Consider the following 20,638-nt stretch of genomic DNA (forward strand, 5'->3'; position numbering starts at 1 on the left):
CATGATTTGAAGAACATCCTGTCATTAGGGTTAGGATTTTTCCAAAGTGGTCTTAGTTCACATCTGCAGCCAAGCCAGACCTCTCACATCCAGGAAATGAATGATTAGGAAGGGGTGCTGTTGCACTCCCTGTTTAGCATCAGGACTCAGTTTAAATTGCCATATCCTAAATGTATAAGGACAACATCCTGGGGTCACTTTTGCCTGGGGCCTGTCCCCCACTCTTTCCCAGAGGAGCTGGGCACTTCCCTGGCACAACCACTGGGGGATTTGAGTGGTGAACTCTCCCAGGAGCACAAGCAGACCCTGACAGCCCAAGCAAGTGTACAGCACATCCAAGAGTACCTGGAATGAGATTCCTCTTCTTAATTTGCCTAAAAGCCCAGCTTGTCAGCCAGGCTAGACAAATTAAGAAATAAGGCATTTTCACAGCAAAGGAAGTGCTGGCATTTTCCCTATGGCTCACGGTGATAGGAGCCTGCTAAGTAGAAAATATTTGTCATTGTGAATAGTGGTTTTGATTGCTCTTGCTGGCATCTGCAGGAGACCTTATCTGAGAGGGTCTACATCCTTTATGATGAAGCCCTGGTGAAACATTTTAAAAAAAATGCAGTTTTTTTTTTTTTTTAGCTTTCCTTCTGCTAGTGATACTATTTATCGTTATCTCTGGGTCAGTGCATCAATGCCACTGCATCAATAGACACACTGCTTTTGGCTGTCCACAGGAAAAGCTTGTTTGATTAGCTTTCTAGGCCACATGTTTCTCCAAACTGTGAGTTTAAATGTATAAAGAGAAAAAGAAACCAGACCATTAGAAGTATATCATGACTAAAACTGCAGCAATTCTCACAGACTTAATAAAAAAAATGATTTAAAGAGCCACATTCTAAGAAGAGTGCTGCAAGGTGCCACAAAGCTGCAGAAGTAATAAATGACTCAAAAGCCCTTTCTAAAAGCAAACACAGCTCTGAGGTTTCCAGTAAGTGCATTGTTTCCTTTCAGAGGCTACACACTGCTAAGCATGCTCATTAGCCTCATGCAAGAAGGAAGGGACGGCCCTGCCATCACTCTGTCTCTGACATTGTCATCTTCTGCAGAGCCACCCCGAAGGTCTGGCTGCACAGCTCCCCGTGTGTGGCGAAGTCCTGTAGTGCTTTTCTCCTCTGTGTTCACTCTTCCAGCTGCTATTGATCCAGAAAACCACACCAGGAGTAGCAAGGTTGCCCAAGTTTGTAACACCACAGTCTTGTTACTGCTTTTGTGGCAACAGCCTCCTGTTTCAGAGGAAATACAGTAAGAAAAATAATAAGAAAAAGAGATTGCAAGCCCCCACTAGGAAGGAACAAAAATATTAGAACAAAACCAATCTTGCCACCCAAGAGCAACTTGGCACTTCTGGAAGCAAAAAAATTCATCTTTTTGCTGTAGCTATAAACCCCAAACAAACATTATATACGGAAAATTTACTGTAAGTTGTTTTGATTTGATTGAACAGTGTGTAGAATGATTGTCCATTCTACAGATTGCAGGATCATCCCAAACCGGATCACATGCTTGCAAATAATCCCACTTAAACTGCAAATTTAGGTGCTTCTCGAAGCTCTTGATTGGTGTGTAAAGTAGCAAGACAAGATCACAGAAGAGTTTAATGGGGCAGTAAAGAGCCAGTACGCAGTTTGTCTCCTGAAAACTGGAACTGTGCATATTGTGCGTTGTTGGGCAGGGAAATTATGGTGAAAATATGTGCATGTTTTCCCTGAGTACTCAGATGCAGTTATTACTGCTATAAGCAGTGTGCTAGCTTGGCAACACAGCAGTTTTAGCTTTATCTACCAGAAATCAGACTTCCAGATTCAAGCTTTAGTTCACATTGTTTTCCCTCTAAATCTGATTGCAGCCCCGAAAAGTCTTTTTATTTTTTTATTTTTTTTTAATTTTTAATTTATTTTTTTTTTTTTTTAAGGAAGTGCTTGGTGGGATAACAATTTTGTTTTGCAGGCAGCTTTTATAGCGAGGATGTCCTCAACTGCCGGCTCAGTTCCTGGGTGATCTGTATCTCAGTTAGCAGGACCCTCAAATTCTGCCCCCAAGAGCTGGTGTAGGATGAACTCTTTGCTGGTGCTTGCTCCATTCGTCTGAGAATTGCCAAAGAGCAAGGCTGCCTGTAAGTAGGCTGTGCCACAAGGTGAAGGTAAAAAGACAGGAGGAAGGTGATGAAGGCCAGCTGTGTGGCACCTGCCATCTGACGCAGACCTCCTAGTGGCAGTGTACTTGCAAAATCTCTGTCAGATCTGAACGTCTTTAGCAGTCATCCCCTTGTTTTTAAGTGCTTGTGTTTCATAAGCTGTAAACTTGGATGATTTATGATAGAAGCTCTGCTTTCTAATCTGAAAATGTGTTTATTCCTTCCCAAAAACATTAACACGGTGAAGGTACTGTTTTCCCCTTTTGCAAAGTTGGCTGAGGACAAGAGCTGCTGGTGGTACTGGTGTTGCTGGTGTTGCTGGTGGTGGTGCTGGTCCTGCCAGCGGTGCTGAGCAGGGTGGCAGCCAGGCACACTGGTTCTGCAAGTGAACCAAACAATCAGAAAATTCAAATATTATCTTTCTAGCTCTAATTCTCCTCTCCATTCCTAAATTTACTTTATAGTGGCTAAGCCATTCCCTCCCACCCTACCTCCTGGCACTGCCATGTGTCCACATATCTGCAGAGCGAACCCAGGTCAATTCACAAATGATTCAAAGAAATAAATAATAAATACGTCAAACACATAAGCACCCATTCACATATTATTCCCAATATAGCATCAGTATTCACTAGATTAAACCGTAATCCTGATAGTACATCCTGTACAAATCTTTTCAGAATAGATAACTTGAAAAGTGTAAGCTTGACTACTCAAGATTGAAACACAGAGCATATAAAAGAAAGAGATACCATAAGGAAATATTTAGTAAGCAGATATTTTGTATTTTATTTATCTACAAAGCATTGAAAAAAGGTAGGGAGAAAAACTCTTTCAGCCCTTCAGTTCTTCTGCATTTAAATATTTTTATTTTTATTTTTGTTATTGTTCCCTATTCAAGCCTTTGCATTTATTATTTATCTGTGGGCTTCCTACATAGTCTTTGTGAGCTATAGCTGCTCCATTTCTCCTTGGACAGCCCTACTCTCCAAAAACCCATCTCCTTCCAGAAAGATTTTTCTCCACCAGAAACTGCATTCTCATCTTGCAAGAGCAAATTCATGGAGACCAGTGCAGTGAGACCGATTCAAAACTGTGTGACTGAGAAGGAAATCAGAGTGGACCTCATTATAAAAGCTGAAAATCAGTAATTAGTGATCATGAAAAGTAGTCATTAAAAGTCCAAGCAGAAAATTATGGAAAGGTTGATAGACCAATAGATTCATTAAAGTTAAATCCCAACAACTCTCTCCTGGTCATAAAGCTCACTTACTGTGACCAATTTTGAACTCTGGGAAGAAAAATTAAATAAATTGGCTTCTTCATTAGCATGGTTGAAGCTTCAACAGTGGGAATGCCAGGGCTAATTGAGTCATGAATTAGTATTTTGGCTTCCTTATAAGTGTCAGGCATTATCAAAATGTCAGTCTTACTAAGCCAATTAAACATGCAACACTTGAGTTTGCTAGCACAATGAAGTCAGGCACCATGGGAATTATGGCTTCCTGTCTGATACATCTTTGCCCACACACTTGCATTAACCATTGTCATGAAGTCTTAAATTACCCGCCTCTTAACCTAAAGCTTTTCTTCATTGGCTTCTGCATGGCTCAGGGTAAGGAGTGGATAGGGTTCACCTAGTAAGCAGCAATCCAACAGCTTGTTTGCTCTCTGTTATTTGGCATGGGTCTCCAAGCTGTGCTTGGTGGCTGTGGTTTTAACAAGAAATACACTGATTTTTTATTTTATTTTATTTTATTTTATTTTATTTTATTTTATTTTATTTTATTTTATTTTATTTTATTTTATTTTATTTATTTTTATTTTTCCTGTGATGCTGATCCAGATTGGGCATTTCACAATAACTACCCAGTCTTCTGCCTGTGTAGCAAAAAGGCCTGTACTATCCCATTTGAGGACAGGGGAATTTAGATTTTGAACCCATGGATACTCCCTAATCTTATTTGAGTCATCTAGGATTCTCAGGAGTCCCTATCACTTGTTACTTCAGCTCGACAAGGTGCAAAGGAGCAAAAATTATTTAAGGTGAGATTTGCCTGATTATCACTCAGGAGCCTGATAGCAGTGGCAGGGAAAGAAACTTGTCCTTTGGAGAAACACTCAACTGCTTGAAATGCATGACACTTTCCTCCAGTAAAGGCAGCAGAGTCCTCACAAATCAGACTTCTGGCCATGCCTCACCATTGCCCAGGGGCTGTGGAAACTGGCACAGGACAGGGGTACTGCAAATGGTCACGTTTCTAAATCCTCAAGTTGCAATAAAGCATTTAAACCAAAGCTGTCAGCGTGTCCTTGTCCATTTCTTAGTTTGTCGGTGTTTGGAAGGTTTGTATCTTAGTGCTGTATCCTTGAGTGTAACTCCTGAGAGTCACTTCAGTTCTTAAGTAAAATCCTCTTCCCCCATTTCCCATCCCTCACAAAAGGCTTTAAGTGCTTGCTTGTGTTTCAGAACAGACTTATGCCCTGTCACGACAGCATGTAGATAGAGGAGGAAATGCAAAGGCACCTTTGCAGGTGTCCTGGGAGTGAGACTTTGGTGAGTTCTCAGGGCTGGCCTGTTTGTGACCTTTCTCTGGCCCCTCCCACTGCTTTTCCTGTCATTTCAAATTCTGAAAAAGGCAATGAATAATGAATATGCTGGAATAATATTATTTTTGTCGAGTCCTGTTTATCAGAACACCTGCCAACTGTGCACAAAACACACAGAGGGCTATTTCAGGATGAGGAACCCACCCTGGAGATTACACAAACCACCTACATGCTGTGTGTGGATGGCTTGGTATTTCAGTGGAGGGCAGGCTGATTTTAGGCTGTGACATAACATCCTTTCCCTCAGGAACTGGGCAGGCATGTCAGTTCATCCAAGCGGTCATCAGAGAGCAGCCCTGTGCTGGAAAGCCACGTGAGGCCCATTGTCGCAGCTCCTGGGGCTTCCCAGGGAAACGTGTGTGAAGTGGCAGGACAAAGCACGAACCCTCACTCTTCCCAGCACCCTGCCACGGTGTGGGGATGGGGTACCTTGAATGTGCAGGTCTCTGCTGAAGGGTTTGAGGCCAAATAGCCATCAAACCAGCTCTGGAGTCTCTAATATGGCACTCTTCCCAGAAGTCCAGGTCTTCAGGCTCTGGTGAGTGGCTGCATTGTAGCAAAAAATTACAGATATTCACCAGTGAGGCACTTACAGCCACAGTCTGTCGTTGAATGCCATGCACTATGAAAGGTGTGAGACTAAGTCTGCATCCCATAGAAGTTAAATAAAACACCTTTAAGTGTACATAGGAGTAAAGGCCCAAGGTGGTAAAATGAGAAAAGCAGGAGGGAGTGGATATTCAGCTATGAGCTCTTAACTATATCTTTGGCTTGACAAACTTCACCACGTCTCCATCCTGATGCGCACAGAAATGCTCAGCAGACATCGGTTGATGTTTGTTCATCTTTGGTGTTCCAGTGTATATTTGTGTCCCTCGTCATCCCTTCCTCTTGACCCCAGGACATCACCCCATTCCCATTTCCTCTTGAAAGTGCCTTCTTGAAAGTACGGAAATGAAGTACTTAAACATGAGTTATCTCCTCAATTTTGATGTTACTATGGCAACGTTCATTCCAACGTTTTAAATGCTCTTTCAGAAGGCAAATTGTAGATGTACGAGTGCTTATAGTTAACAAACACTGAAAAAAAAGTATAAAGGCTGTCCAGCTATGCTTAATGACTGTTGCCAGGGCAACCCAGGCTTTCCCCAAGCCGTCTGGTTTTGTGGGGCTTCATTCATACAATGCATTAAAGCTCTTTTACTTAATCATCCCAAGGTAGTGGGTAGTAGGTTTTTTTGGCAGTGGAAAGGACTGCCTGCTGCAGATATAGACAGAGCCTAAGAGCATTTGAAAGCCTTACTGTTTCCTTTTGATTCTCTTGATCAAAATCCAGTGTGGAGAATGATGCCTCTGCTAACAAAGCTGAGTCTCAAGGTCAGTGGTGTTCTCTCTTGACCATAACCCTCCTACATATTCAGACACAAAAGCAGCATTAAAAAAAAAAAAAAAAAAAAAGAAAAGAAATTAACCAAAGTAGCCCCATATGGCCTTTGGTCACTGCTAAGAGTTACCTGTGCAATTTAGGACTTTTCTGCTCAGTATCTTGTGATAAATCAATGGCAGAATTAACTCCCTCTGCGAAAGTGCAAAGATTAATGAGGTTGGTCAGTCACCTGTTAGTAAATGCCTCGTTACAGGGATGACATATCACCATAGGATGTGGCTACTAAACCAGGAAGGCCTTTGGATTTTTCCATCCATGTGTAATGACCCATATAATTACGCAGTTGAAGGCAGGCATAGTTTGCCTGGATGTTGGCCTGGCAAGGGAGAGTCTACTGATAGGCATTGGTGCAAAAGAAAGGCAGACCTACGCATATTGAGAGCTTTGAGTTGGCAGCAGGGAAAATAAATAAATAAATAAAAATAAAACTCACACATGTCCTAGCACGTGCACTGGAGGAAACATCCATGGGTCAAAGGCTAAAGGAATAATCAGATGTCCAAGAGAGAGGATTAACTGGGGTGAGTCTGAAGATAGAAAGGGGAGAATGTGACCCAGATAAAGAAAGAAAGGATTTAGAGGGCAACTCTTGCACTGGCTACTGACCACAGAAATAGCTTTCCCAGCATTTTTAAATAACCAGAAGCAAACTGATTTTTTTGAGCTGAACGTTTGCAGCCCAGGGGAACAGCCTGAGGAGTGCTGAAAAAGCATCTCTGGGTGCTTGTCTTCTCCAGTCTCACCTGGGATCTTGGCTGGGCTGCTTTGGGTGCTTTGCTACAGGAAGAGCGGAGAGTGAAAAACAGAGGGAAGGTCATCGCCAGGGCTGACAGTGCCAAGCGAGGTATAGGCCATGCACAGGAAAAGCAAAGGGCTGGGTTGTTCAAGCTTTCTCCTGAAGGAAAGGCACCTTCACAACTGATCCCTCTGCACAAATCCACAACATGCAATGAGGGAACTGTTTCCAGTGCTTCCCAAGTGGGAGAAATGGCTTTCATCTAGGCAAAACAGTGCCTGCCATTGAGCTCCTGGGACTAGGTAAGGCATACATACTCTTGGTTACCTGTAAGTACCCTTATAGCAGACAAATACGGTCCCTCCCATGCCCAGGTATCTCAGAGATGACTTCTGCCCACAGATCCTGATCCCTCCTGAGCTCTGGAAAGGCCAGGCAACCAGCACACTCCAAAGGCCAAACTGTTTCCTTATAGGTTACAAAGCTGCACAGCCCAGTAAAACAACAAACTTGCAAAGATGGAAAGCTCCATAAACATCTCAGGCCTTAAAAGCCCCTTGCACTAACATGGAATGATAGATTCAGACTTCCAGACTTCCACAGCCCTCACCTCCTGGGCAGCCTCAGGGTGCATTCTTGGAAGGCCTGGCTCCTCGGGGTCCTTCTGAGGAGGGGTCTTCTGAGGGATGCCATCCAAAGGGACCTGGACATGCTGGAGAAGTGGGCCCACGTGAACCTAATGAGGTTCAACAAGTCCAAGTGCAGGGTGCTGCACCTGGGTCTGGGCAATCCCAGACATGAGGACAGACTGGGAGAAGAACTCACTGAGAGCAGCCCTGCAGAGAAGGACTTGGGAGTTCTGGTGGATGAAAAGCTCGACGTGAGCCAGCAGTGTGTGCTTGCAGCCCAGAAGGCCAACTGCGTCCTGGGCTGCATCAACAGAGGGGTGGCCAGCAGGTGGAGGGAGGGGATTGTCCCCCTCTGCTCCCCCAGAACAGTCTTTTTTTTTTTTTTTTTTCCAAACTCAGATCCTTGTTTAGAAAACTTTCTGTTCCTTCCTGTGATAAGAAGGACCCGTCAGGTTGCTTCTTTTAATCAGTGCTGAATACGGAAATAGCATTTGCTGTCTATAAAGCCTTTGAAAGCTTAGCAGCCTGGAGGCGAGGATGAGAATAGACAGACTCTGAATGGCCATGAAAAGAGCCTGAAGTGACATTTTTTCCCCCAAGGCTGAAAGAGTCATAAGCAGCCCAAAGCTCTGGTTAGACTTTGTGCTCTCTCTGACTGTGGTTATCAAAAAGCAAGGCAGGAAGACCATGCAGGGTGTGCTTACGCTCCGGATGAATGTGTGACAACTCTAATAGAAAAGTTCAACTTTGACTGCAAAACAAAACTGAGAAGCAGAACAAACACGTTGAACACTGTGGCCTTGTGACAAGGAGGCAAATTGTACCCAAGGTAATGTGTTTAACGCTACATGAAATATCCACATGCTGTGCGGTGGCTGATGAATTGCTTGAAGACAAAGCTGATTGCCAAGGTCATTAGCACCTGACTCTGAATAAGGACCTCATAAAGATATGATGGGTGAGCAGCTAAGCACAACAGGCAGTTCTGTGAAGTACAGAGGTCTGCACTAGGTGTTTTTCTTTGCAATCATGGAGTTTATTGAGAATAAACTTACTACGTCAAGTAAAAGGAAGTTTGCTTGTCAAGAGTTAAAGGCTCCTGAGCAGAAACATCTCCACATGGAGTAAACTTACAGGCCTTCCAGATCCACACTACCCTTTGCTGCATCCCCCTGTGGCTTTCGGGTAGCCAACAAAAAGTGTAAGGTACTTTCCTCCCTTTCCCCACGAGGTAAAATGAGCAGACTGGTATTTTTTCCAAAGTGATTAAGGCAGTTCTGGTTTCACTACCTATGTTAACCAGTAAGTGTAATTATGGATCTGGGCTAACCAAAAAGCCCAGGCTACTTCAGAACTGTGGTTTACCTTGTAATTTTGGAGACCAAGCATTTTTGGATGCTGAGTGCCAATGAAAAGTACAAGTGGCATGGACTTGAGGGGAGCAGGAGAGGCAGTGGTGTGACAGAGAGTTTTGCATGGAGGACACACGCTCACTTATCTTCAACATTAAGAACATGGTCAGGGAATGCTCTTTAGGGTTTTAATGCCTGCTGGAGCAGTCTGCAATTGCAGTGTGTCCCACTCCAAACACTGCAGAAGAACAGATGCTTCGTAGGGCGTGCACACACACACAGACACATGAATTGGTAGCTCAGGAGTCCAGAGCACTGGCACCACGTTGTTGTCACCATGAGCCTGGGAAGTAACTTGATTAGGTGACAGCCAGGACTAATGGGTGTTTCTCCTCAGAAATTTGCTAGGACAACACATCTTCTTGCATCTTGGTGAAGTTCTCTGTCTGTCTGCTCTTACTGCATACTGTCCATGAGTATTTGCTGCTCTGTTGGGCCCTGAGGTTTGATCACTGCAGTGAAGTCACAGGGTTTTCTGTAGAGTTTCACAGCAGCTTTGTCTGATGATAAAACATCTAGCTCTCCTTCAGAGATCTCCACATCTTCCTTGTAATATCGCTAATCGCTCTAGTCTCTGCATGAGTTCTGTGTCTGATGTTTCTCTTTGGCTATGGAAGAATAGGAAAAAACACAATCAATCATAAAAACTGTCTCTAATTAAAGAAGAGTAGTGTCTCAGGAGCCCAAGTTGTACTTTATAGTAACTTACCTGTAGGAAGGGTAGGCAAGTCAATGCAGTATGGGGTGTGACAGGTTGAAAGCATTCCCACTTTGCTGCGGACAAGTGAGTCACATTGCCCAGGCCATGGCTGTTCCTTGCAAGAGATCTGAGCTGAAGCAGAGAGGACAAGTGCTGGCTTCTGGCATGCCTTTTGGCCAAAAATGTGATTTTCTTGGAAAGTGGCTACGTTGGTCAGAAATGCCCCCAGGCACAGCATCAAACCCAAACCTAAGGATCCACCTCAGTTCAAGCTGGACAGAACTGTGCATACAGTGAACCAGCACCACTGAGTACCCAGCCTTAGCTCCCCATAAGTGCAGGGCACACCTGTGGCAGTATCTGGAGCTATGCAAAGCATGGGTGTGGATCTGGGGTTCTGCAGACTCCAAAAGAAGAGTGCTTCCAGTGCTGTTTCACTACGGTTTTGCAGTGGCAGCAGAGAAGACATAAACCTGCTCCAATTACCACATGCTTCATGGTATTAGAAATAACTTGTTCTGCCCAGCTAGCCAAAAGGAAAAGCTTGTGCATTTGGTAAGCTCTTCAATTGTCTCCAGCAAAATAACAGCTGTTGTCTATTATTTTCACTTTTGATAGTGATTTGTTATGATAAATTCAGGAGGTCTGTAGTTTTAAAGGGTAGAAAGAGCCATTATTGTCTGAGCCATGCAAAGCAGCTGGGTGGTTCTGTGCTGAGCTCCCAGTCTACTCCATACCATTTGTGCTTGTTTACCCCAAGAGCATGGGTTTTCAAAGAAGCAGAACAAGAACTCTTCCACTTGTAATTTATCTGTAATTTGTGGCTCATCCTTTTTTCTCTTCCCTTTCCCTTTCCCTTTTTCCTTTCCCCTTTCATTCAAAGGATGAGAAGAACCAGGTGTTGATCACAAACGCTTGGCTGCAGATGGTGAGTAACCTGTGTCGATAAAGAACAACCCCCCCTTCCTAATAGCAAACTACTGGATGCATTTTCTTACCTGGAAAGCAAGATTGCTGCCTTTTAATTTGTCTGCAGTGTGAAATTAGTGCATGTTCTTGAGTCCTCTGAAATTTTTCCGATGTTCCTTTTAGCATTTGAAACAAAGCGAAGGAGACTGAGTTAATCCATTGGGCAGACCTGTTGGCTTCAGGAGGTAATACCAACCTATATAGTTAGACCACTGGGCATAGGGGGTCTTGCAATGGAGAGCCCAAAAGCCAGACTCCCACCACAAGTGAAGGAGAGACTCTTTAAGGGGCTCAGGGCCTCTCCAAGGGCAGAGATGAGGACCTGTGGTGAAGTAAGACACAGTAAGACCTGGGTGCCCTGCTCTCATGGCTTGTACAAGAACCCCCCAGCACGCACTCCCAAACGCAGAGGACCACGTGCAGCCCTGTGCTGCACTGCTGTCAGCAGTGCCCAGGCTCATAGTTGGGACAGCTTCCTAGGAGCACTGCCTTCCCTCCCGATTTAACAACCTCATCCCTAAATGCACCTCTTCCCTTTCCTGCAAACCTCTCCAGCTGAGCAGTGACCAGTGCTGGCCATGCAGGATAAGCAAAACTGATCTTCACTTAGGGCTGTGGTGGAGGGAGCTTCCCACCACGTCTGCTGCTGGTGGCGTATGGTGAGAGATATGATCTATTCTTACGGAGCATAAACCGATCTCCTTAATGGTTTGTGCTCAGCAAAGATGCAGCTCTGCAGGGGAAAGCCTGCGGGAGACTTGAATGATTGAGCTAATTCTGCTTTGACTTAAGCAGCCGAACACTATGTCAAGTTAATGGGTGCAGCTTCTTCTGCAGCTACCTGCTGCTATTTGCAGAAAGAATGGGTTTAGCTCTATTGGAAAAACTAACACAAACCATCCCACGGGACTACAGGACTGTCAGGGCACAGCCTATGTGTATCCTGTCCTTTGCAGAGGGTGTCTTCAGCTATAGCACACGTAACACCCTTTTAGCCATACTATCATACTATCATACTACTGCTATTGCTATTGACAACATCCATTCTGTTCCCTAAACATTCCAGATACCTTAAAAGTCTTTTGCCAGCTTGTATAACATAATGTATGTATTTTCCAACAGTACTGGGTTGATATTTACTTGTCTTGGGATCAGTATGAATACCCAGGAGTGCAGAACTTACGATTTCCAGCTGACCAGATTTGGGTACCAGACATTCTTCTGTATAACAGGTAAGCAAGGTGCGCAATATCCAGTGAGAGCCTAACACTAGAGCACTAGGTGGTGGAAAACAACATTGCTTCACTGATATTTCAGGGCTTTATCCATCCAGGACTTCTTCTCTTACACGTAAAAAAAAACAAAAACAAAAACAAAAACAAACAAAAAAAAAAAAACCAACAGCTAACAGATTTTTCTAATAGCCAGTTTAAATCTTGCAGTTGTTTTGCAGATGTCTTATTTCCCTTATCCCAGTGAATGTGCAGAGCAAACAATCCATACTCTCCTTATAATTAACGCACCTGTGCTAGAAAATTACCGCTGCCAGAGTCTTCCTGCCTGAACTGAACAATCTGTGTTTCTTTGCACATTACCCATCACCCACATTTTCTAAACTTCTTTTCGTCACTCCTTGTCTCCTCTTAACACTCTAGATTATTTTTTTTTTCTTTTCCATGAGAGTCCAGTACTCTGGACAGTACTTCTGCAGTTTTGGTTGGAGTGAAAGTTCTCTAGACACTTTTCTTTAATTCTTTCCAGGAGGGAGAGATTTTATTTTTGCTCTAACATCTTACTTTTGGACTAATTTTGTTCTCCAGTCTTGCTGTCTGGCTAGATTTTCACTGATCTGTCTTTTTCTGTCAGTTTTATGCATAATATTTTCTAATTATCTGGGTTGAATTTCATTCTGCTCTTTTTCACTGTCTACCAAGATCCATTTTCCATTCCAAGTCCCCAGTATATCTGAAGGAGGCTTGGAGTGGCCTGGAAATTTTTAAAGTATAATTCTTTACTCCGGCTTTACTACTTAAAGTCTCTCTACTCATTTTCAGTCACCAAAAATGAAGCATATGGTATGGTCCATATTACTCTAGTTTATTTATAAGAGCATGACATGGAAAAGGCTTTCTGAAGTTCAGATATATCTCCTACCTCCTCTTATTCATTTAGTCAGTAAGAAAATTAGATTGATTTGATCCAGTTGGCCCTTGACAAATCTGTGCCAGCTTTTTTCACCTCATTATCTTTGAAGTTAGACTGATGTGTCTGTAATTTTACCTTTTTACAAAAAAAAAAAGAAAAAAAAGTCAGAATTCTGTTTGATCTTCTCTAATTCACTGAGCCCTTCCCTGTTCTCCCCGAGCTCTCACAGATAATTGTTAATGCTTCAGAGGGTATTTCGGCCAGTCCCTTCAGTACTTGAGAGTAAATTTCATCAGTGCTGCCAACTGGAATCTCTCTTATCTACATACACTTCTTTAACCTATTCCTCCCCTCTCCTGCCCTGGACTCCTGGCGCTGTGTGAGAATTACTTGGGGTGAGCCACAATTTGTGAAGAGTGAAGTGCAGAGGGTACAGGATACTGCAGCTCTCTGTACCACAGCAAGCAGTGGGTCTATCCTGTCTGACTTGTCCTGTTAGACTTTTCCTTGTTTTCTTCTACTAATGAAAGCCTTTTTTGCTGCCTTTTATGTCATCACTTGTCCTGCACCTTGGTCTTTTCAATTTCATCCCCATTGTTTTGTTCTGTTTCATTAATCTTATCCTGAGGCATATGATCTTGCTCCCATGTTTTCAATGCTCAGCCCTTGATTTCCAAGCCACGATGTAGAGGATCCTGAAGCAGCAGACACTGTGATTTACTTTTTCCCATCAGAGTAGGCTGTCTGTGTGTCCTGTATGTCGTCTCCTCCAGCATGTCTTGCCTGAGGACTCCTCAGACCGGAACAGAGGGCAGGTCATAAGAGGAACAGGGAATGTGAATTTTACTTGTTTGGTTGTAAGACTGGGTGTGTAAGATGGTGGAGTCATGCAACAAAGACCTGCACGTAGCCATGACAGGCAAGGGTTTGTAGCACCAGCACGGGGAACCTTCTGTATTTAACCTGGAGCAGGTCCCCATGCCTGCTCCCTTGAAGAATGCTCGCCCTTGCTCAGCACACTATGATAGAATGTGATATTCCCTATTCCCTTCTTAGTGATATTCACTATTCCCTTCTTTTTCTCAGAACTGGTGGAATCTTAAATAAATTCTCTTTTCTTGGTCCCTTTTGCATGGTTTCTGCTCTTACAGTCTCAATCAGTACTGTCCTATGAACCCCAGATCTGAAAGAACTTCTCTCCAGTGTCTTCTTCCATTGCCTGAAGCAAACCTTTGGCCCCCATGTATCCTAAGAGACTGCAGAATTATAGCCTCAGGAAATCTTTTCTCCCATAATAGATATCTAGGTAAAAAATAACTTGATTTACACCATGAGCTGCCTGATTCTGACAGCAGCCCCAGAAAAAAAAAACATCCTGCCTACAGTCCAGTCTTTGAAAACCACTTAGAAACGTCAAAAACTATGATACTTCTGCTCCTTTCCCTTCTGCCTTTGCCCTGCGACATCTGGTGTTGAGACTGAAGAAGAAAAGTCTTTGGGGAGACCTCACTGCAGCTTTTCACTACTTAAAGGGGATTTATTAAAAAAGATGCAGAGCATCATTTTTGCTTGGGTAGATAATGATAGGACAAGGGGGAATGGTTTTAAACTAAAAGAGGGGAGATTTACATTAGAGGTTAGGAGGAAATTCTTTACTCAGAGGGTGGTGAGCCACTGGCACAGGTTGGCCAGAGAAGCTGTGGATGCCCCATCCCTGGAGGTGTTCAAGGCCAGGCTGGATGGGGCTTTGGGCAACCTGGTGTGGTGGAAGGTGTCCCTGCCCATGGCAGGGGGTTGGAACTGGGTGGTCTTTAAAGCCCCCTCAAACCCAAACCATTCTATGATATGATTCTCTGATTCTCTGAAGACATTAAGAAAGTCACCAGCATGTCTGGGAGCAGGCCAATAATGTCTATCAGAAGGCAAGATACTAATATAGGGTGTGCTCTTAACTTAGGTGTAAGCCAGACCTTGATTCTGTGCACTGAATTCTCACAAAAGATTATTTTTTCTGTAGGAATTTGGTACATCTTAACTCAAACATCAGCCTACATTTTCTTTCTTTTCTTTTGTTTTCTTTATATCGTGTTATAGTGCGGATGAAAGATTTGATGCAACATTTCACACAAATGTGCTGGTGAATTACTCTGGATCCTGCCAATATATTCCTCCAGGTAGAATGCAATGTGTTTGTTTGTTTTAAGTGAATGTGTAGCTTCAAATAACTACAAGCAGTTTTCCTTCATAAATGAATTCAAAGTGTTTAGAAGCAGTCTGCAGAAATTTTGCAAGCTGTGTAATTTAATTATTAGACAGACCCACTGAAGTAATTTAGGTCCATTATTAGTTGCGTATTTCCACTTCATAAGTCAGTAAATCTCTCTCCTGAGCAGTTTGATCATTCAGAGGCCCAGTTGAGGTATTGCCCAAAGCAAGGTGGTACACACCACAGGTCACTTTACCACAGAGGGAAGTTTCTCATGTCAACCAACTAGCTCTTTCCTAAGAGTGAGAAGAGCTGTGACCAGAGGAGGCACCCAGAAGCAGCCATCCCTCTGCAGCCAAGTCCACCTCATGAGGCTGAACCTCCAGATCCAGGTGAAAAGATGAACTGAGGCCAGTGCTGGCCAGCCAGACCCAGAACACATCCCACTTTCTGTCTGTATTGTTGATTCAGTGCCCAGAGGGCTGAGCAGCTAGGACCTGCCAGAAAACACACAAGCTAGCTCCGCAGTCACTCCGTTTGGTGGGCAAGAAATGTCCAAACCTTGTGCCATAGCTGCTGGTTTGTTGATGCCAGCACATCCACAAGGGACACCAGGAAACAAAAGGGTCTTCCCTGGTGGCTGATCCCCAGCTGATCCCTACCTCTGAGACCTCTTTAAAAACATACAAAACAAACAAGCAAATGAAAAAACAAACAAACAAACAAAAATCTTTATGAACTTTATGTTTTTTTCTGCGGCGGACCATGGGAATGGTTGCTCTCCAGGGAGAAACAGATGACAGGAATTAAATCAGGATGCACCAGAGCAGAGCCTTCTTCATTCCTCAAGGGTCTGCACAAGTAGGTGATGGAAAAGGTGTCTGTGTGGGCAGATCTGGTGCTCTGCCAATCTCTTTTCACCTAACAGAGGAGAAAGCATACCACACAAGCAGAGTACATCTATGGTGAGCTACAAACTCTGTGGCGAAGAATTGGTTACTTAAGACCCCAAGGAAATTGAAAAGAGAGAATAAGGAGTAATAGAAATGTCTCATGCAAATCACAGGAAATAATTTCCTAAATGAATTTAACTGCTGCTAAACTGCTTTGCCCAACACAATTTAGAAGGTAAATGTTGATAATCAGCCTACTTAATGCAACAACTGCTCACAGAAACAGCTAGATCAATCAAGAGACTGGAAAACATGGAAAGGAGAAAAAGATGTTGTTTCCAAGGCTTCATGAAAGTTTTATTTCCCAGGACTGAGAGCAGGCTGTACCCGCTACTGCTCTCCATTAGAGAAACAAGCTCTGTTACATATGGCTTGGTGGAGGAGTGGAGAGAGGGGACAAGCAGGAGACAGCTGTCTGTTGAGAAGGAAGGGAGCAGAGCCAAGATTTGGGAGAAAACGCCCATGAAACCAACCCCGCAATGGCTGTGGCAGTGGGAGGCAGACCTACCAGAAACTGACGGAGCAAAAGGAGGGAATCTAGCCTCTGCAGAGCATCAGTGTTTGTGCAGGGGAATAAGTAACCGTGTACATACTACACAGTTATGCCAGAATGCCCTCAGCCTCTGCAGCAGCAGGCAGAAACAGCAACACAGTAACTCTGTTTTGGGGATTTTAATCTTGAAAAGTCGCAGCCTGAGTACTTACAGCAAAGCATCAGACTCTGTTTAGGTGAATCAGAGGTAGGATTCGTGTTAGCTGGTGTTTTAGGGAGAACGCAGAAACAATTACTGCAAACAGGTCACCTCGGCACAGCATTGGAGATAACTTTCTAATGAAGCAGGAGCTGCTTCTCCATCGCACGGCACATCTGAGATGGCTGCTGGCCCAGGGGAGGTGGGGAGGTAAGGTGAGGGCTGAAGAGCCATGGGCCTGCAGGGGTGAGGGTTTGCAGGGTTGACGTCTGTGCTTTGCCACCAGCTGCTGGTGGCACGGGCTGCACAGGTCATCTTCTCTGCTCTTCCTTGGTGCCCCAGGAAGGGATGATATTCCACACATGCCAACATTTTCCACCTGTGCTAGTTGTTTGGTTACCCCACGACTACATCACACAGGCTTTTGCAGAAGAAAGGTGGTCAGAATCAACTGGATAAATAAGGGTGGAGGTGAACTGCACCCTGCACGTGATTGATTCTGGTTGATTTCTGTCCACAGGTATCTTGAAGAGCACCTGCTACATTGATGTCCGCTGGTTCCCCTTCGATGTGCAGAAGTGTGATTTGAAGTTTGGCTCCTGGACTCACAGCGGCTGGTTGATTGACCTACAGATGCTTGACGCTGATATTTCCAACTACATCTCAAATGGAGAGTGGGATTTAGTGGGTAAATTGTCTGGCCTAAATTTTTTTTTTTCAGTAGTCTAATTTTCAAAGGCAAAACCCAAATATATAGAAATGATCAATCCTGTTGAGACATTTGAAATACAGATATTAAAAGTTTCCATGAAAACAACAGCATAAAAAAAAAAAAAAGAGTTCAGAAACAACCTTTCAAATGCATTCTTTGAAATGTGTCTGAAAACACTGTGTTCTGAAGCAATTGCCTAAATCTAAGTGCATAGATGAAATCTACTGGTGCTGATGCATCCGAGCAGTATGCCAGTACTATACTTAGATGTACCTCATGTAGACACACTGAACACTACTGTCACATCTACTCTAACACATCAGCCAAAAAATGATTGGTGCAAAAAACACTATTTCAGCAAAACTGAAATGAGCTTTTGCAAAGAATCCCTCTCACGCAGAAAACCATGAAAGTGTCCTCCAGTCAGTAATATCTGCAAATAACTGCAGCTCACTATGTCTCTCTCCTCTTCTGTGCTTTAGAAGATACCTGTATTTTTAAAAGAGGAACCCATGTCCAGAATTGGTTATTCATAGCTTGATCTCAGTGAGATATTTTGAACTCATTTAAGTAGGGGTAAATCAGAAGTAATGCTGTAGAAATGGACAGGTTTTAGACCACCTTAATGAGAACTTGCAAGCAGGATGTTTCGTCTTCTAATCCGGATATATAGCCAAGGAAAAACTGCCCCAGAACAACTGATTACAGTATTTCTACCAGCCAGGGCATCTGAGAGGCAATAAAATAAGAAACTTGAAATAAGAAACATTTCGTTCATAAGAACATGAAATAAAAAACATTTTTCTGCACAAAAAGCTGGATCTGCTTGTGGTTGGGGAAAGACTAGGGCGTCTCTGGAGATCCTTTTGGTGCCAGTGAGAGGCCCTTATGAGCCACACACTGGCTCATAAGCCATCTGTTCTTGGCCCCTTCCAAGGGGATGGATGCTGGGCAGTCCTGCACCTCTCCTCACTGCTCTGACCTCCCTTTCTGTAGGTGTCCCAGGAAAAAGGAATGAGATGTACTACGAGTGCTGTAAAGAACCCTACCCAGATGTGACATACACCATCACCATGCGCCGACGCACCCTCTACTACGGCTTGAACCTACTGATTCCCTGTGTCCTCATATCTGGCTTGGCTCTGCTTGTTTTCCTCTTGCCAGCTGATTCAGGAGAGAAGATTTCTTTAGGTAAGTGCTCAAGAATTCACTTATTTCATTAGGGATTCCCATAAATTGGCAAATAATGCCTCACGGTGCTTGATAAATAAAGATTTCCCTGGAGGAACAACAGAAGCACTTGTTTGGTTGCAGAAACTGGTGTAACAGCTTTCTGCACACCATTCACACACACTGTGCTAAGTACTTCTACTTGCATTTACCCTGGGATGAGGCAGAACTCATCTCTGGCAGAGGCAGCAGTGATAGTACTCTGTCTTCCCTGTGGTTCTGTTCCTTAGCAAGTCTCACTGGATTTCACGGCTGATTAACTCTCTCTTTCAGATAAGACATGCTGACATACAGAGAGTGAAGGGTCATGAGCAGCAGCAGCTGGACACTTTATTTTTGCCTTCCAAGTACAGCTCCCAAACCTCCAAACCATGAGTTCCCAAGCAATGCAAAGTAGCAACAGCCAAGGAATAGCTAAACAAGATTTACTGTCATGTGTACCAATAAAGAGAGGAGGGGCGCTTCCAAGAAAAGACAGGGAAAATAAAATGTAAAATAAATAAAAGTAAAGTAAATATGTAAGAGTGACCCAGCTAAGACCTTTAGAGTCAATTGTGCACAGATGCAATCAGGATAGAAACCTTTAAATCATGCAAATGCACTTGGTTGGTAGAACCATCAGGGTTCTACTGAGCAGCCAGTCTTACAAGAAGCAAAACACGGGCTGTGAGGGATACGACTGCTGCCTGTGAAAAACAGGCAGGGAAAAGGATTATCTGAGCTAAAGTAACAACGTTGTCACAAAAATGGGATGTAATGTTCATACATTAAACATGCGAAATAAAAAGCAATTTCTCAGCTTAGGGTAGTTAGGTTTTGCAAACAGCCTTTCCAGAGAGAACAAGATAACAAAGAGCTCCTTTTGAAACAGGCATGCATCTCTGTGGAGGGTGTTATATAACATGCAATAGCCAAAACTGTTCAAGTGTCTCCTAGCCCTTAATAATTGTCTGGGTTTTGTATGAGTTCTGTTTTGCAAGAACAGTGTATTTCATGAGATCTGCAAGCTCCATTTGACTGACCTGCAAAGATTTATCCATTATTTTCAGAGGAGCAAAGGTTTGGGTGCAATTGAGAAGTGGAAAGGGAGCAGATAAAAGTGCATCCAAAGATGCTCTCACTTGGTAGAAGTTCTCACCTGCTCTGACAAGCACTAAGTCATGGTTTTGGCTTAGCCATAGATCAGGACAAAGTTATATTTAACAGCAAAGACATCAGAGGAGGAGCTGCAGTGATCATGTTCCTCATCTTTCCCCTACATGTTCACTCCCTGCAGGTATCACTGTTCTGCTTTCCCTGACAGTATTCATGCTGCTTGTGGCCGAGATCATGCCTGCAACTTCTGACTCAGTCCCACTAATAGGTAGGTTGATTTTCTCTGCTCAGTGCATAAAGTACAATGCTTTCCAAGAGTTCTTCAATGCCTATTGGAGGTTTGACTCTTTGTCTTACCACAGTTCTACATTTCAGCAACGTCAGGAGTAAATCCCTGTCTGGGTTTTGCTGTCTGAGTAGATGCAGAGAGAGCCTGCATGAGGGATAGAAAGGGGCTCTGCAAGTATCATATAAGCTGGTAATTGGAATGATTCAGGGGACGAAGAATCAATACACGATGTGGAGGTTTGGGTAGGCAGAGTACAAAGGACAGCACCACCAGTACATGGATGTGGGTGGGATACAGGAATATTACTTGGCCATGGTGCTGGGCTCATTGGGTCTGCTGGTACAGTTACTCTGACATCTCTCTGGATGAAGCTGGGCCCATTTGAAGATGTCAGTGCTGCTGTCTGAAGAAAATCCTTTCCTCTTCCACGTCACCTGCTCTCCATCCTTTTATGCACTGTTGGGAATTTATTGTACTACCTGATGTAAATTAAACACAACTTTTTGCTTAAATATGAAAAAGTTTAATGAACAATGCATTGGACAGAGTCCTTCCACCATATGCAGATCTACAGGGAGTCTGCAAAGATGTGTCATGAGCCTTTAAACCTCACTGAAGTCTCAGTTTC

General features: G+C 43.6%; 1 protein-coding gene across 3 annotated transcripts in view; it reads left to right on the plus strand.

Moving 5' to 3' along the window:
* LOC106040412 (neuronal acetylcholine receptor subunit alpha-7-like) overlaps nt 1–20,638 on the plus strand; it is a 59,192-nt gene that overhangs the window by 20,181 nt on the left and 18,373 nt on the right. For 2 of the 3 annotated variants that reach the window (XM_013188243.3, XM_048071329.2), the window contains 6 exons: nt 10,603–10,647; nt 11,811–11,920; nt 14,928–15,007; nt 17,205–17,372; nt 18,393–18,587; nt 19,903–19,989. In XM_013188243.3, the coding sequence (XP_013043697.1) occupies nt 10,603–10,647; nt 11,811–11,920; nt 14,928–15,007; nt 17,205–17,372; nt 18,393–18,587; nt 19,903–19,989 (685 nt within the window). The remainder of the gene's footprint in view (nt 1–10,602; nt 10,648–11,810; nt 11,921–14,927; nt 15,008–17,204; nt 17,373–18,392; nt 18,588–19,902; nt 19,990–20,638) is intronic. The other variant, XM_048071330.1, reaches the window with a different exon arrangement.

The sequence above is a fragment of the Anser cygnoides genome, chromosome Z, assembly GCF_040182565.1.
Source record: "Anser cygnoides isolate HZ-2024a breed goose chromosome Z, Taihu_goose_T2T_genome, whole genome shotgun sequence".
Classification (NCBI taxonomy): Eukaryota; Metazoa; Chordata; class Aves; order Anseriformes; family Anatidae; genus Anser; species Anser cygnoides.